The sequence below is a fragment of the Beta vulgaris genome, chromosome 1 (assembly GCF_026745355.1).
Source record: "Beta vulgaris subsp. vulgaris cultivar EL10 chromosome 1, EL10.2, whole genome shotgun sequence".
NCBI lineage: Eukaryota > Viridiplantae > Streptophyta > Magnoliopsida > Caryophyllales > Amaranthaceae > Beta > Beta vulgaris.
In genome coordinates this window covers 15669895-15686230 of record NC_079202.1, presented here as the reverse complement: position 1 = coordinate 15686230, position 16336 = coordinate 15669895, and the positions used below count along the sequence as shown (strand labels likewise).

At 31.4% G+C, this 16336-nt stretch overlaps 1 protein-coding gene across 1 annotated transcript; it reads right to left on the bottom strand.

Annotated features, from left to right (window-relative positions):
• Positions 1–1131: 1131 nt before the first annotated feature.
• On the bottom strand, positions 1132–16336 carry LOC104885052 (lysine histidine transporter-like 8). The gene is made up of 5 exons (XM_048646031.2): positions 15919–16336; positions 11436–11569; positions 4437–4867; positions 4217–4348; positions 1132–1871 (listed from the first exon to the last, which is right to left on the bottom strand). The coding sequence occupies exons 1-5, from the start codon at positions 16272–16274 to the stop codon at positions 1380–1382; spliced, it is 1545 nt and encodes a 514-aa protein (XP_048501988.1). The 5' UTR covers positions 16275–16336; the 3' UTR covers positions 1132–1379.

The following is a 16336-nucleotide window of genomic DNA, read 5'->3' as shown; positions in this document are numbered from 1 at the left end:
CCTAAACCATGTTCCTCCTAATAACAATAGTAATAATAATGAGTAAAGCTATAATAAACAAAATAAAATATAGAAACAACAACAACAACAACAACAACAACAACAATAATAATAATAATAATAATAATAATAATAATAATAATAATAATAATAATAATAATAAGAATAATACTTAATAGTAATGATATATATTTAAATAATAATAATAATAATAATAATAATAACAATAATAATAGTAATAAGAGTAATTAGTAAAATAAATTATACCAACATAATAATGATATTTAACAAAATGGTTATAAAAGAACTGAACTGAACTAATTAGAGCTGAGCTGAACTGAACTAAACTGATTGGCGCTGAACTGAATTGAACTGAAAATAAGCTGGGGAGAACAAGCCCTTAGGTGTATAGTAGGTCTCTTGTAGTATGGTTGTATGATGTTGGAGCTTTCCTGCTTATTGGTAATATAATCTCTTACATATTTACCAAAAAAAAAGTTACTAACCGTTTCTTTTATGATGTAGATCTTTAGTATAGAATCGTTCTACCGTATATTTTAAACCTTTTTTCTTTCTTTTCATATATTATTATAAGTCTGCTTGACCATTATATGTGTATTATATGATTATCCTGCATGATTTTTTTATCACCCACATGTTATTTTTGCTAATCAAAGACCTAAAAAATTAATAATATTAATCAGATTAATTTGGACAACCTGCTAGGTTCCATGTAAATTTATTGCATAATATGTCACTAAAAAAATAGTTTTTCTATTTATTTCCTGAACCAATCTAGACTAATTATTTTTAAGGTTTCTAAAAATATTATATGATTATTCTTTGGTAAATAATATGTAATGAATCAATATTTAATAACAAGAATTCAATCTGATTAGGTACCCTCACCCCCGAACTCAATCTTTGATACACTATGACCATCTATGGAGTCCTGACGTACAAATTTTACATTGGATAAGTCTCTAGTTTGTCCCTACGGTTTTGTCGTCCCATATCTGATTAGGTTATGATTTTTCTTACAAGAATTGTTGGCTACTTCTTTCAAAATAATTTTCAATAAAAGCTTAACAATGAGATAGTCAAATATAAAACGTGCTCACATCACGTAGGTAAAATAAAAACACACCTACAGTGTATATATAGCTAGTATCGAGACATTATATAACATGGTTATCAGTGGCTATTATGGCTCATGAACTTTGCATTCATTTACAGAAGGCATGCTGTAATATTGTGGAAATTTTACACATCATAGCACATTTCACATAAACCACATGGAAAATTATTCTGGTTTTTGTTGAAATTTACCACTATGCTATTGCTGTTTTCATTGAGTTGAAATCTACAAACATTTTCAATCATTCTGTCTTGAAGAAGTGGACTGGAATCCCTGTTATCACTATACTCCATATAGCGCCGGTCACCAGCAAAATGCTCAGAAGTATCCCAAGACATCCTAGCCCCCAATTAAGGTACCACATTAAGCTAAACTTTCGCGGTTCCTTGATATTTATCCACATGAAGCAGGGATATGCTAAGGTGACAGGCAGTGCAATACCTCCTAATAGTCCAGCCAAACTCGGCAAGAATGGTAATGCAAATGCTATGAAGACTACTAAGCATCCAAAGAAGGCACGGATTCCCGATCTCAACCATCGAGGGCATGGTCTCTCCTTGCAGCTTGTGTATCGGGATTCCATGTTGTCAAAAACCGGCATTGCATATATCTGGAATGAACTGAGGATGTGAATCACAACAAGCAGGCTTGTGAAACACAGTATAAACATGGATGTGTCGTGCTCATGGTACTTATGCACGGCGTTTAGTAGCCCTTCATTTGTAGGTATGATCTGTAGAAATATAACACCAAATAAGCAGAAAGGAAGAGCTGATATAACGGCTACTGGTTATGGCAGAATTCATTTTTTTCCTTCTTGATTCCAAGTTATGAGATGTATTTTTCAATAATTGTAACAACTATTCCATATCTTTTGTCTGCTTAAGGTTAATTAAGTTGTATGAAGTATGTAGAATTGTGTCTTAAAAAAGTTTTCCATAAAAAGAGTTATTTTTTTAAAAGTTAAGATTAATATCCCTTTTCACAAGTAGAATCGAAAAGGGGGATCCCATTTTACAAGCTAAGAGATAGGAATCGAATCTTTCTCAAAGGGTGGAAGGAGGGCATACAACCAACTAGGCCAACCTTGATTCTTTAAAAGCATAGAGATGAATGTTGAAATGTTCTAATAACATTGCATGCCAACTATGCTACTGTATATGTAGTCAACTATTATTATTATTATTATTATTATTATTATTATTATTATTATTATTATTATTATTATTATTATTATTATTATTATTATTTATTTATTTATTTTTAAGATAAGATGAAATCCCTTGCACAAGTAGGGGAATATTGAAAATCTCATAATTGTGTTTTAAAAGAGGTGTCAGACTGGTAGTTACCTTTATCTTACCATGAGTTACCGGATGGGGGCCCAAAAAACATATAGGAGTGTACATATACATAAATATATAGTTAATTACAAAGACTATAATACAACATGATGTTGAATTTTAGGTTAATGCGTAAAAATATAACCGATGCAATAAAATACACAGTGGTGTTAATTAGGGAGGTTATAAAATTTTTAAGAGATTATTTTAATATAAGAGTATTGAAAGATAGGACACGATATTATTAGCATTAGATTAATTAGTGTTAATATATATATATATATATATATATATATATATATATATATATATATATATATATATATATATATATATATATATATATATATATACACACACATTTGCGTTTAGTTGTTTTAAAAAAAGAAATAATTTTTTCTTTAAATAATTTTTCTTCCAACAAGACCAACATGAGATTGTAGAGTAGTTGGTTAGTGCATTTGTATCTCAAATAAGAAGTTATGGGGTTCGAGTCGGAAAACACACATTTTAATTGTTTGACTAGTATTTTAGCCCGAGCGATGCCTCGAATAAGTTACAATTATCAATTATATTATTATTCATAAATTTCATAATTGATTTTATTAGCTTTTATTAATTTTCTATCTAGTGCAAAATTGAAAAATGGACGTTATGACATGATAAGTTGTTTAAAAAAAACCTATATGAAATTGGGGATTAAAATAACATTTTCAATGTAATTGGGATAAGAGAATGTTGTTTTTTGACATGAGTGTTAGAGATTAAAAATTTTGTCTATATTTTTATAGTTACATATAATTATAAGACTTTATTATGTGTTACTTTGAAACATTGATCATTGAAATTATAGCGAGTTGGTGGATAAACTCAAACATTTTATTTCAAGTGTCATGGTCTCGATTCCTAGTAGGTACACATTATCAATATTTTTAATTAGATCATAAACAAGTGATCGACACATGCGTTGAGACTTGAGGAGTATCATGTGGTACCGTTCTTTTGACAAAAACGCCTTTTAATATTTGTATAGATATGTCTCATTTGATTGTGTTGTAGGAGGGAGTACATGGAGCAACACATGACATAATATATATATATATATATATATATATATATATATATATATATATATTATATATATATATATATATATATATATATATATATATATCACATTCAGAATTTTATTTGAGATGAAAAAAACATAGAAATTAAATGATAAAACTTACAGCAGAAAACAAAAGGATGGAAAAACATTTTGAAAAAACAATTATGTACGATAAAAAAAGTATTAAACGTATAAGGATCATTATATTTCTACAACTTCTTTTTAATTCTTTATATTAGCGTTATTTGAAAATATTCTGAACTTATTTTAAGTTATATGAAGTTATATAATTTTTTTGAACTTAAGTTATGTAAACTTATTTAATTTAAATCTAGTTTAAGTTCGCATTGAAATCGAGTAGTTTTATCAAAAATCATGTGAATCTATTTGTCAAAATTAAGATTCTTTTGATGAAGCGAACAAATTTTTTTTTGAGGGGAGAGAACACAACATTATTATTTATTTATGTTTTTGGAAGATAAGTAATTCTATTAGCCCAAAACAAAATCCAAAACAGCCTAAGGCAAACTAGAAAAGCACAACATTATTATTATATATTTATATCTATGTTTAGAGATATCACTATGTTAGATTGAAACAATGTTTTTAAATATTTGAACTAACCAAGTTTCCATAGGCCCAATATCCACCAATTGCGACAGAAAACAAGCACAGTCCAATAATCACATATGCACACTTCACTCCTCGCCACATTGGTATTCTTGATGGGTATTTTGTACTAGTTGGCATTGTTCCCTAAACAAAATACATACATGTTATCAAAACATACCATGATAGTAATTAACCCGTAATATCATCTCAACTATGAAAATGTCATATTTACCTGTATTTCCAGCACTAAGTTGTGCCCTCTAAAGGCAAAAGCAATCATCCCAATTGCATTAAGAACCCTACAAACCCTAGCAGCGTCAGACTCAATATGGGTCGGCTCGTAGGATATGTTCACGGGTCGTTCTTTAAACACAGATACGACCCATATAAGGATACAGTACCCTATAGCGGTTATGGATCCAATAAGGGAGATTCTAGCAATTGAGTTCAAGTTGGGGAGTTGAGCAAGTATCACAGCAAAGGAAGTAAAGACCATGTACCATTCTATAGTGGTTAAGGGGTTAGTCACTTTGCAAGCGGGCCCACACACTGTTCCATAGAAAATCTTCATCGTCTCTCCTCCAAACATGACAAGAGCAACGCACGTACCACCTGATAAGTACATAATTGGGAACAAAGATAGTAGTTTCCCTAGCCTTTCACCTGCATTATTATCAAGGGAAGCAAGCTGTTTTGTTGAGTATATTTCTTTGGTGCTCTTTTGACTAATAAAGTAGGAAAGCAACCAACTTAAGAGTACATTTTGAGTAGTAAACGTACCAAAAAAGTTGAAAAGTTTTCGTGTCTAATATTCCGTTCATATTTATAAGTTGTGGAATAAACTATTAATCTTATGTGTAAAGGAAACATACTTTTCTAAGTTGCTCCCGAAGTATTTGATAATTTATGTAAAGATGTTAATTTGGATTTCATGTAGATAAAGTACAGTCACTATAGTATTTCATCAAAATCACTTGTCGTTTGACATAAAAGACTACTTTCTAGTACAATTGGATTGAAAGATGGTAAAAGTGAAACTAGCTACTCCCTCTATTTATTTTTAAATGCTACATTGTGTTATGCATAAGAGTTTAGGTAATTTCATTTTCGTCCTTTTTGGAGGATACATTTTGACCTATTTAATGTAAAACAATGAGAAAAAGTGGGTGGCTATAGAGCTTGAGAAAACCTCTCCAAGTTTCTCTTGGTGCATGATAGCGTCCATGCACTGTCACCATGGCAAGGAAGGTGGTAGGGGAATCTTAAGCTGAAAATTCCGGGAAGCAGAAGGAGAAAGCGAGAGGGCTATCTTCGAACTCACAAGCTTTGAGGAATAGGTCTATGGATGATGTATTGGGAATAGAAGCGCTGGATTTTGGGCTTGGAATTTCAGAAATTCTTATGCCTAAAACTTCTATTCAACAATCACATCAACAATCTAAAATCAGACACACCTTCAACGAATGGATGCAATCAATTCATCGAAATGTTGATCGATAGTTTAATGGAACAATAACTAAGAAAGGTATGCAATTTGTTCCTATTTTTCATCCCGATTCCGTAACGCATAATGTTGAACAGTTTCAGAATATGGAAGGAGATGAAAATGTGGTTAATAGGGAGGAGCCTGATGGGAATTTGATGAAGATTGACATTGAAGACGTACAAGATGAAATTAATTTCTTGAACTCTGTCATAATCTTCTATGTTCTAGGTGTTAATCCTCATGTGCATGTTATGGAAGGTTATTTTAGGCGAGTATGGAAATCATATCATGTTATTTTAGGTTTGTTTTTTAGTGAGATTCAATGCAATGGATTCTCGTGATTTAGTGTTGATTGGCCATTACTTCTTTGACAAGAAACCATTATTTATCAAACCATGGTCACCTGACATTGATTTTATGAAAGATCATGATTATTAAAATATTGTCTGTCTAGGTGCAATTGAGGCTGCCTCTCAAGTATTGGGGGGAACATTTATTACACAAGATAGTTTCACAATTGGGATATCCAATTAAAAGAGATGAAGCTACAAGAAATAGGGATAAATTGCCATTTGCACGAATTTTAGTGAAGATGTAAATTCAGCAATCATTTCTAGACCACATCTGGTTTCTGAATGAACATGGAGAGAAAGTGAAAGTCTTTGTTGAGTTTGAATGGCTTCCAAATCAATGTAGTAAATGTACTTAATATTATCATAAAAGTAAGGACTGTAGAATGGTGCAACCTAGACAAGAATGGAGGCCTAAGAAGACTAAGCAGAGTATTAAAGCACATGTACCAATACTAGAGAATGTAGCAAATGGCGGAATGCAGAATAAGAAAAAAGATAAGCGGGAGGAGAACAGGAGGACTAAGGAGGTGGAAATGGACCCTGATAGTTTTTAGAAGGCCTTGAAACCCATAAGAGGAAGAGTTAATATATAGTGCAACCATCACTAGTACTGATAACTCTTTTCAGACACTCATACAAAATGCAGTAGAGGAAGATCCAATTGTTAAGATTTTAGAAGAACAAGGAAAGAATATGGTGACATGAGACAACAGAGAGGGGACTTTCCCTATCCAAAATGGATAAAGTTCTACGCTGGAACGTCCGAGGAGTCAACAATATCAACAAGCAGAAGGCAGTTAAAGACATCATTCATAGATATGCAGTTGGTATGGTAGGCCTCTTGAAAACAAAGGTGAAAGCTCCTAATTTAGGTGCACTTTACCATAGAGTGTTTATAGGATGGTGCTTCTCATCAAATGTAATTTATCATGCTAATGGAAGGATAATTACAGCATGGAAGCTAGGGAATTTTAGTGTGACCATCATTAAGGTACTGCTCAACACTTGCATTGTTTTGTTCAACCTTGTAATGATGGCTTTTATTGTACATATGTATATGCTTTTAATGAAAGATGTAAAAGAGAGGGATTATGGCGGGATCTGAAAATGTTAAAAACTCATGATCCATGGTTAATATGTGGGGATCTTAATAGCGTTATGAATAGTGATGAAAGGCTGGGTTCATTGGTGAGAGAACATAAAATAACTACTATGAGAGATTGTATGAGAGAATGTGGAGTGGGAGATATTAAATGTACAGGTTGTTTTTTCACATGGAATAACAAACAACAAGGGAAAGATAGAGTATTCTCAAAGTTTGATAGAATGATGGGCATCAAGCATAGCAAGAAATGTTTCCTAATGCTGAAGTGAATTTCGAAGGAGAAGGGGAATTTGATCGCTCTCCAGTGTTTGGTGAAGGTTCAAAGATAAATAGAAATCTGACTAAATTGAAAGAAGTGAAGAAGAGGTACTCAGAGTTTTAAATAAAGAAGGTTACTCAGAGCTGCAGGTGGCTGATTATGAAGCTAAACAAGTAATGATAGATGCACATAAACAGATGCACGTAAACAGATGTACTTGAACCGAGGGAACACTGATGTAGCTGAAGTACAATTGAGAATTGTTCATGAGTCTAAACTGAACCATGGAACAAATATACTTAGTATTCTTGAAGCAGAATGCAAAATTAGATTGGCTTAAAGATGGTGATGAAAATACAACTTTATTTCATCATTATCTATCAAAGTTAGAAGAGAAAAGAATCACATATATAGCATAGGCACATATTGCTGCCACCATACAAATCTGAAGAAGTGAAGCAGGATTTATATCTATCCTATGAGCTAAGGCTCCTAGCCTTGATGGTTTTGGCTCTTATTTCTACAGAGATGCATGGAGTATCATTGGGTAAGAAGTAATTGATGCAGTGTTAGACACACTCAATAGTGGCAGGGTATTTAAGAAATTGAATAACACAACAATTACCTTAATACATAAGACAAGATGTCCAAGTAATGTCACTGAATTAAGACCTATATCTTGTTGTAATACACTTTGTAAGTGTGCTACCAAGGTATTATGTGGCAGATTTAGCAGAGTATTACATGACATCATCATTGAGAATCAAGGTGGTTTTGTCCAAGGTAGATTCATGCTCCATAATATCATGGTCATAGAAGATATGGTCAAGCATTATGGGAGAAAGAAGGTAAAGCCAAGTTGTCTAATGAAAATAGACTTACAGGAAGGTGTATTATACTATCAATTGCGACTTCCTACAACAAATGACGTTTCATTTAGGATTTCCTTATGGTTTCACCAAGCTTGTGATGAATTGGGTGACAACACCTATGTCATATGTGCTGATTAATGGAGGAATGGAAGGATATTTTAAGTCATAGAGGGGATTGAGATAGGGAGATCCCATGTCACCATTATTATTTGTTATATGCATGGAGAATCTCTCAAGGATTCTCTACAAAATGAGTGAACTAGAGCAGTTTAAGTTTCATCCAAGATGTGTAGAGGTGAAACTAACACACATGTGTTTTGCAGATTATCTTATACTGTGTAGTAAAGGAGAATTTGCTTCCATATACTTAATGCTGAGAGAATTTAAGTTATTCTCTGACACTTCAGGCTTACAAGCTAATATTAACAAATGTGCAATTACTATTGTGGGATGAATGAAGAGGAAGTACACATAGTAGTAGATGCATCGGGATATAGAAGAAGCTCATTGCCTTTCAGGTACTTAGGTTTACCAATCTGCTCTAAAAGGGTTACTCAAGCTCAATGTGAACGTATTGTTGAGAAGATGGTAGCAAGAATTAGAATATGGAGTACAAGAAACCTGTCTTACAGTGCCGTAATACAACTTATCAACTCAGTTTTGATGGCTTGCATAGGTACTGGGCACAGGTCTTTGCGGTTCCAAGGATTGTTTTGAATGAAGTAGTTAAGATGTGTAGATCAAATTTGTGGAGTGGCCAGTCATTCACTTAGAAATCAGGAGCAGTGGTAGTTGAGGATTTGTGTTGGAGTAAAAGTAGTGGAGGATTGGGGTTTAGAGATGCAAGAATATGGAAGATAGCTTGCTTGGGAAAGTATGTGTGGACCATTGCTTCTAAGTAGGACAATGTATGGATAAAATGGATGCATTATGTTTACATTAAAGGGGAAAAATGGTGGAACTACACACCCAAGTCAGGTTGGAGTTGGTATTGGATTAGAATCTATCAAATAAAGGAACAACTGAAAGCTCATTTCACTGAAAAATGAACTTAGATCCCTGTCTAAATATTCCATACAGCATGTCTATGATAAGTTAAGAGATGAAAGAGTAAAGGTGCATTAGGACAAGGTTGTTTGGAATAGGTTGCTATTCTTAAACATAGATATAATCTGGTTAGCCATCTAGAAGAAGCTACAGACTGCAGCAAAGCTGGCAAGAATAAGGGTGAGTTCTAATGATATGAGTCTGTTATGTCAAGGCAACACTGAGACACATGAGTATCTTTTTTTTCCAATGCCCATATATCAAGCAGTGTCTGATTGAGCTTAAAGTGTGGCTAAATGTCTCTGTAAGAGCTGAAATCTTACATGATATCATTAGATGGGTGAGAAATACAAAGGAAAACAAAATTCCAGAAGCAAGTGTTATTTGTAGGGATAGATGCTCTGGTGTACTATGTTTGGCAAGGGAGGAACAAGTGCAACTGGTCTTAATACACCCAAGCATCAGGTTTACATTGAGACAAATTCAAGAGTTAGTGAAAATAAGAACTAAAACTATAATGCCACAAGCTATAAGTCGAAGAGATTGTAATTGGTTTATATCATTGTAAAAGGAGAATGTAAGTAGTTGTCACCTCGTTTGTTTTAATATGGTCCAACCTAGTTGGTTTGTAGTTTGCATTGGATGATTTAGGATGTATTGGAGTTTATGAGCAATTAAAATTACTTACTTATTAAAAAAGAATGAGGAAAAGTGAAAAAGTAGTACTTGTTGATGGAAAAAGAGAAAAATAAATATAATAATATTACTTTTTGGTGGGTCAAGTATCCAAGTAAGAAAAGTTTATACAATGTAGCAATTAAAAAGAAATAAACAATCACTTAAGGAAGTATAGCAATCGAAAAGACAAAGTAAGTATATTAGCCATTTAATGATACTGAATGATGTATGATTGGTTGTAAAGTACCTATTTAGTACTATTTTGAGTAATGTTTGTGTTTGATATCATTTAATAAGATCAGGATACTTCCCCTCAAAAAAAAAAAAAAAAAAAAAAAGATCAGGATACTTCATCTACCTAGTGGGTAATTCATCGGCCAACTAGAGATAAAAAAAAGGATTTTTTGTTTAAAACCACCTAAACTTTTCACATTTTTAGAAACTCTCACCTTAATGAATTTTTTTTTATAAATTTCCACCTACCATTTCCAATTTTATTAAAAACTCTCACACTTAACGATTTGTGTTAAATTTCGTTAACAAAACCGTTAAGTAGACCTCATATATGCATTTTATTATTAATTTATGTTGAAATCAAAGTCAATTTCATCAATTTAAGGGCAAAATCTCAACAATTTTGGAGCAAATTAGGAACAAATTATAACTATTTGGAAAGACTTGCAACTATTTCAAGTTTGATTTTGTTAACAAAATGTATATGAGGGACCCATTTAACGGTTTTGTTAATGGTATTTAACAAAAATCGTTAAGTGGTGGGAGTTTTTAATAAAATTGAAAATGGTAGGTGAAAATTTATAAAAAAAATTCATTAAGGTGAGAGTTTTATATTATATTTTTATATTATATTGTTAAGTTTGAATCCAATATGCACAAATTATATTTCCAATGTGGTATTTGACCACATGGTAGCTATTGTATGTCCAATTTATTGAATAAGGAAAAACTTTTATCAATATATTATTTGATAATAAGACATTAATGGTGAAACACTAGAAAATTATAAATACTCAAACACATCTTATTTGCTATAAGTTTCCAATTGCATACTATTTTGAAAAAAAAAATGTGCATGTTTAATTACATTTAATAAATGCTAATAAAATAATGTGAGACTAGTAGTTATTATATTATATTTCCTTTTCTTTTAATGTGATGCAACATTTTCATTTGTACACTATGAGAATATCAACATTGAGCGAATTTTTTTTAATTAATATATACTACAAAATGAAGTATGTAATATGTTGTTACATTTTTTTAAAACATATATTTACAAAATATCAATTCTTTATAATTTATACTAAAAAACAATTAAATATATCGATTATTTGTAAGTCAAAATATTGCATCCTTAAAAAGCAAAGGAAGTAAATATATCTGCAATAACATAGGTAGAACAATGAAGCTCACCAAAGGCTTTCATACAGAGTCGAAGGTATCTACTATATCGTGTGCCGTTTTCTGATTCATGCATTTGGATTAGCAACCATATTGTATACAACTGCCATATGAATGCCATTGAAAGGCATGTAACGCCCCAGATCCTGTTAAACAAGAGGAAAAGAAAATTAGAGCGAGCATGCAAGTACGCACCTCCCAAAAAGCAAAATTTTAGATTCTAAACGGCAAGGCCTCCCAAATTTGCTAAAGTATACCACTGGTCCACTCTACTTTCCATATGAGTTACACCGCTTAAATAATTATGTTGGTCAATGTACACATTTTTAAGTGTTTGATATTATAAATTATCAATTACCATAAAATTATTGAAAATATTTTCAAAATATATATTAATGAGGCAAATCTAATAACGACATATTCCATTCTTTATTAATTGCAATAATTGGATTTTTTCACAATAATAAAAAACAACTTTATCACCATCAGATGTGAATATTATGTACGGAAAAACATAGTGGCGTGGGGTTTTTGTTAGATTCGTCTCGGTGTATATTTTCAATATATCATTTTTTGTAATTTTTATTAAAAAATAATTAAAAATATTAATGGTTAAAGTTGCATTGTCAATCGTGAAAACTCAAAATTTACAGTAATTAAAAAAACGGAGAAAATATATATATAAGAAACAAAATGGTGAGTACATATAAGCATTATTGTTATTCATATAGCTTGAAGAGGCTAAATATTTATATGTTAGATACTTCAATACTTCTTCCAATTGGGATATGTTAGGCGTTTTCTATCATTGGGATATTTGATTTTTTTTCATTTATATTGGTATGTTGGTGCACCATCCCTTTATTACTTTTTATTCTCTTTCTTAGTTTCTCTCGACCTTTTCACTAGAGAATTGTAGGTCCTAATTACACCTGGTAAAGTTACAAAGGTACTCTTTAAAAAATTAGATATATAGTCTTTCTCCGTTAAAAAAAATCTAGCCTTTCTTCATGTAGCTAATGTAGACACAATTATATAAATTTGCAAAATAGATAGCTACAATAATATTATGACATTCATCAAATTTTTATATGTTTTTTTTTAAATATAAATGCTACCCATCTATGGTAGATGGGCATTTGTGTATGCCTATTTACAGCTAGTTTCGCACTCCCGAAAGAAATGGAAAGATTTCTCCCATATATGGGTAAATTTTTTCTTACTATTTAGAGTGCAACATGTTTTCACCATTCACCAACCTATCTAGTTGCAACTTGTCGTAGGATCTCAAGTCTTAACTTTTACGAGAACCGACAAATACTTTAATAGGTTAATCCGCTTAATGCAATCTTTCAACATCTTTACTTCTTTAGTATCATTTGGTACTTGGTAGGTGAAATGGCAACATATTTATAGGTATAGTTGTAAAAGAGAACATATTGTGATTTTCAGAGTATTTTCCATTCTTAAATATTTCTTTTCATCTATAAATTTTTATCATTCATTACTCCTTTAAATGTGGCAAGCATTAGATAGTAATTAATATTGTGATAAAAACACATATTTGTCGATAAAATTACATTACGTACTAGCTATGAAAGTTAAATTGAGCTCGATTTATTGATATTGAGTGTAATTTTATAAGGATTTCATCCTTTATTACCATCTACTCCCTCCGTTTCCTAAAGATCTTCCCTCTTTCCGTTTAAGGGTGTTTCCAAAAGATCTTCCCTCTTTTCCTTTATTCCTTATTTGGCAAAACAAATTTCCCTATTTACCTTCTCATGTCACTATCATATGGTCCACCATTACATTATTAATTCAATTTTACTCCCTTTCTCTCTCCTACTTTAACCCCTTTTTATTTGTTTATTTATCTTAACCCATTTCTCTCTCCTACTTTACTCACACCATGCCCCATACAACTTGATTTTCCTTGGTATCTGTAGGAACAGTAAGTGGGAAGATCTTTAGGAAACGGAGGGAGTATCAAATAAGCTGTTATGAGCTACCTATACTATCAAGGTCAAATAATATGTACATAGTTGTTTTACATAGGATAAGTGCAATATTTTTTTTATGCATTTAGAAAAGTGTTGGAAGTATATGATATGTCTGATACTATAATTATAAAAAGGAGCTTCTCAATTATATTTCTTTTTAAAAAAATTATAATTAGCAACTTAGATAATTATTTATGTTTTAGTATATATAATACATTATTTGTATTTATAAATATATAAATACCGGATACGTATTTTCAAACCTTCACATACGCAGAGGCGGCTAAGGCCATGTGCAGGATGAGCAACTGCACAGGGCCCAATTCTATTAGTTGTCCGCCCAAAAAAAAAATCTAAATCTAATTACAAATATAAAGAGATTAATTTCTATTTAATTTGGTGTTTTTCTTCTTCTCCTATTCTCCAAAAAGCTCCATTTATAATTCTTCCGTGTTTCTATTTACCAAAAAATTTAATCTTTATAATTTATTTTAGCACAGGGCCCCTAATTTTATGAGACGGCCCTGCACATACGTATGTATTTTCAACTTAGATAATTTTTTTATTTTTTTAAAATCAAGAGTAAGTATTTTATTTGATTGGAACAAATTCGCATACATATTTTCAAACCTTCACACCCTTACTAATTATGATTTTATCATCACCTTCAATTGTTACATTACTTAGTCACACGACACGTATGTGACTTGGAAGTTGGAAGAGTCCATGATGAAAAAGAAAGGTAAGCAGGAACTATCATACTATTTAATTACTACTCCCTTTGTTCAAAATATAATTCTTATTTCTTTTTGCACAGTCTTCAAGACGTACATTTGACTTACGATATCTTATCCGTAATAGTAAAAAAAAAAAGTTGATATTATGAATGTACACATTATGGCGAATCTAACAAGACACCACATGAGTATGTTATTTTATATACATCAGTGAGATTATTTGGTCAAAGTTTTTAAAGTTTGACTCCCAAAATAGAAACATGAACTATATTTTAGGACGGAGGGAGTAATTACTAGTACTATATGCACGCTATGTAATATGAAATTGTTTATATATAATAGAGATAGAGAAACGGTTATCTTAGGGCCCATCCGATATTATTGTCCTTTTCTGTTTTTTGGTTTTTTGATTTTCAAAGCCATATGATATACTTCCTCCGTTTCTAAATAAGTGCAACATTTGCATAGTGTTTACTATTCACAATTTAAACTTTAATTAGCTTTGGTGATTTACATTTTAGGAAAAACATGGTCATGTGGGATCTTGCTAGATTCGCCTGAATGTGAATTTTTTTAATATCAACTTTTTATAATTTTTACTTATTGATAATTGAAGATATTAATGGTTAAGATAATGCATTGGCAAACGTGAAAACAAGAAGTGTTGCACTTATTTAGAAACAGAGGAAGTATGTCGTATAATGAATAAAAAATTAGTCAAATTTATTAGGAACATGATGATTTTGAAAACTGACAACAAAAAAGTGAAAATCACTTTTTCTGGTTTCTTTTTTTTGGTTTTTAGTTTTACAAAAATTGAAAACTGAAAACAAAACATGATAAGGACTGGGCCTTTAGTTTTTCTGGTTTAATTTAAAAAGTAGTGAACTTTCTTATTTTTTCTTTTCCTTTTTTTTTGGTGTCCCCATGTGTAGCCTTATATTACTAATTATATTGCGTGAAACTTTCTTTTATATTTAAACTAGTTTTTAGGCTCAGGTTATGGTCCGGGTAACTACAGTTTCATGTATTAATATTTTACTTTAAAATTATAACACCAAGTAAGCATTACTTAATTAGTAATAGTTAAGATTTTAGTATATAAGCTTGAAGTTATGGGATTAAATATTATATCATAGATTTTCTAACTTTTTATTGTATGTAGAGTATATGAATCAAACACTCAAAAATATAGTGTCACGTAACATATTTCCTTGTTTTTGAAAGTCTTTTAAGATTTTAGTGTAGATATAGAATAAGCCTTGTATCATGATATGCAAAGGGTACATGTCGAACAAACTCGTTATAATGCATGGAACTAATATTAGGCATATGTTTTTCCCTTGGTACAATAATACCACATGCAACTGTTTTTATATTGATGCAAACACCACATGATACTGCTATCGTCTTCCAAATTTCTTCAAAATAGACGCTTATTTAAAAATGTATGTCCCGTTTCAGTTTCATAATAAGTGAAACACTTCTTTTTTTTATGTGAGAGCTTTTTTTTAGAAGTGTTTCACTTATTATGGAATGGAGGAAGTATAAGGGATCCAAAATTTTCTGCTTGACTTATAATGCAAACTCCTATCTTTAACCACATCATATGTGTTACTGTACTAAAAAATTTCCCCGTAACACATAACTAAGTTGGGTAATAGACTTTTTATCATTTGATTTGCATTGAACAATTATAAGGTAAGAAAAAGTAAAACTTCTTTCAAAAAAAGCAAAAAAAAAAGTAAAACTTACCAACCAAGGGATGTGAAAGCTAAGGGAAGCAGAAGAGCTTGTAAACCGATCCCTGAACATAAGGTATGAAAGGCAGCATAAAAGGCGTTACCATTTCTAGATTCAGTGATAGGAAGCCAAGCATCTTGGGGGTCAACCTTTGTAATGTGACCAACTTCTTCCAAGTAACTATGCATGCTTGTAACAACCTTTTTCATGGGGCTGGATATGGGAGTCATTATTTGAAAACTTATGGGGCTCTTGGGTATAATAGCATCATCGGAGCTTAGCCCGGCCGGTGTGCCGAACAGCGGCGAATGGGAAAAGAACCACCGGAGTTGCTTAGGAGCTGATGATACTTCATCACTAAAAGACATGGTACGTTTGATGATCTCTCTTTTACTACCTTAAGTTTTTCTTAGCAAAACTAGTAGGTTAA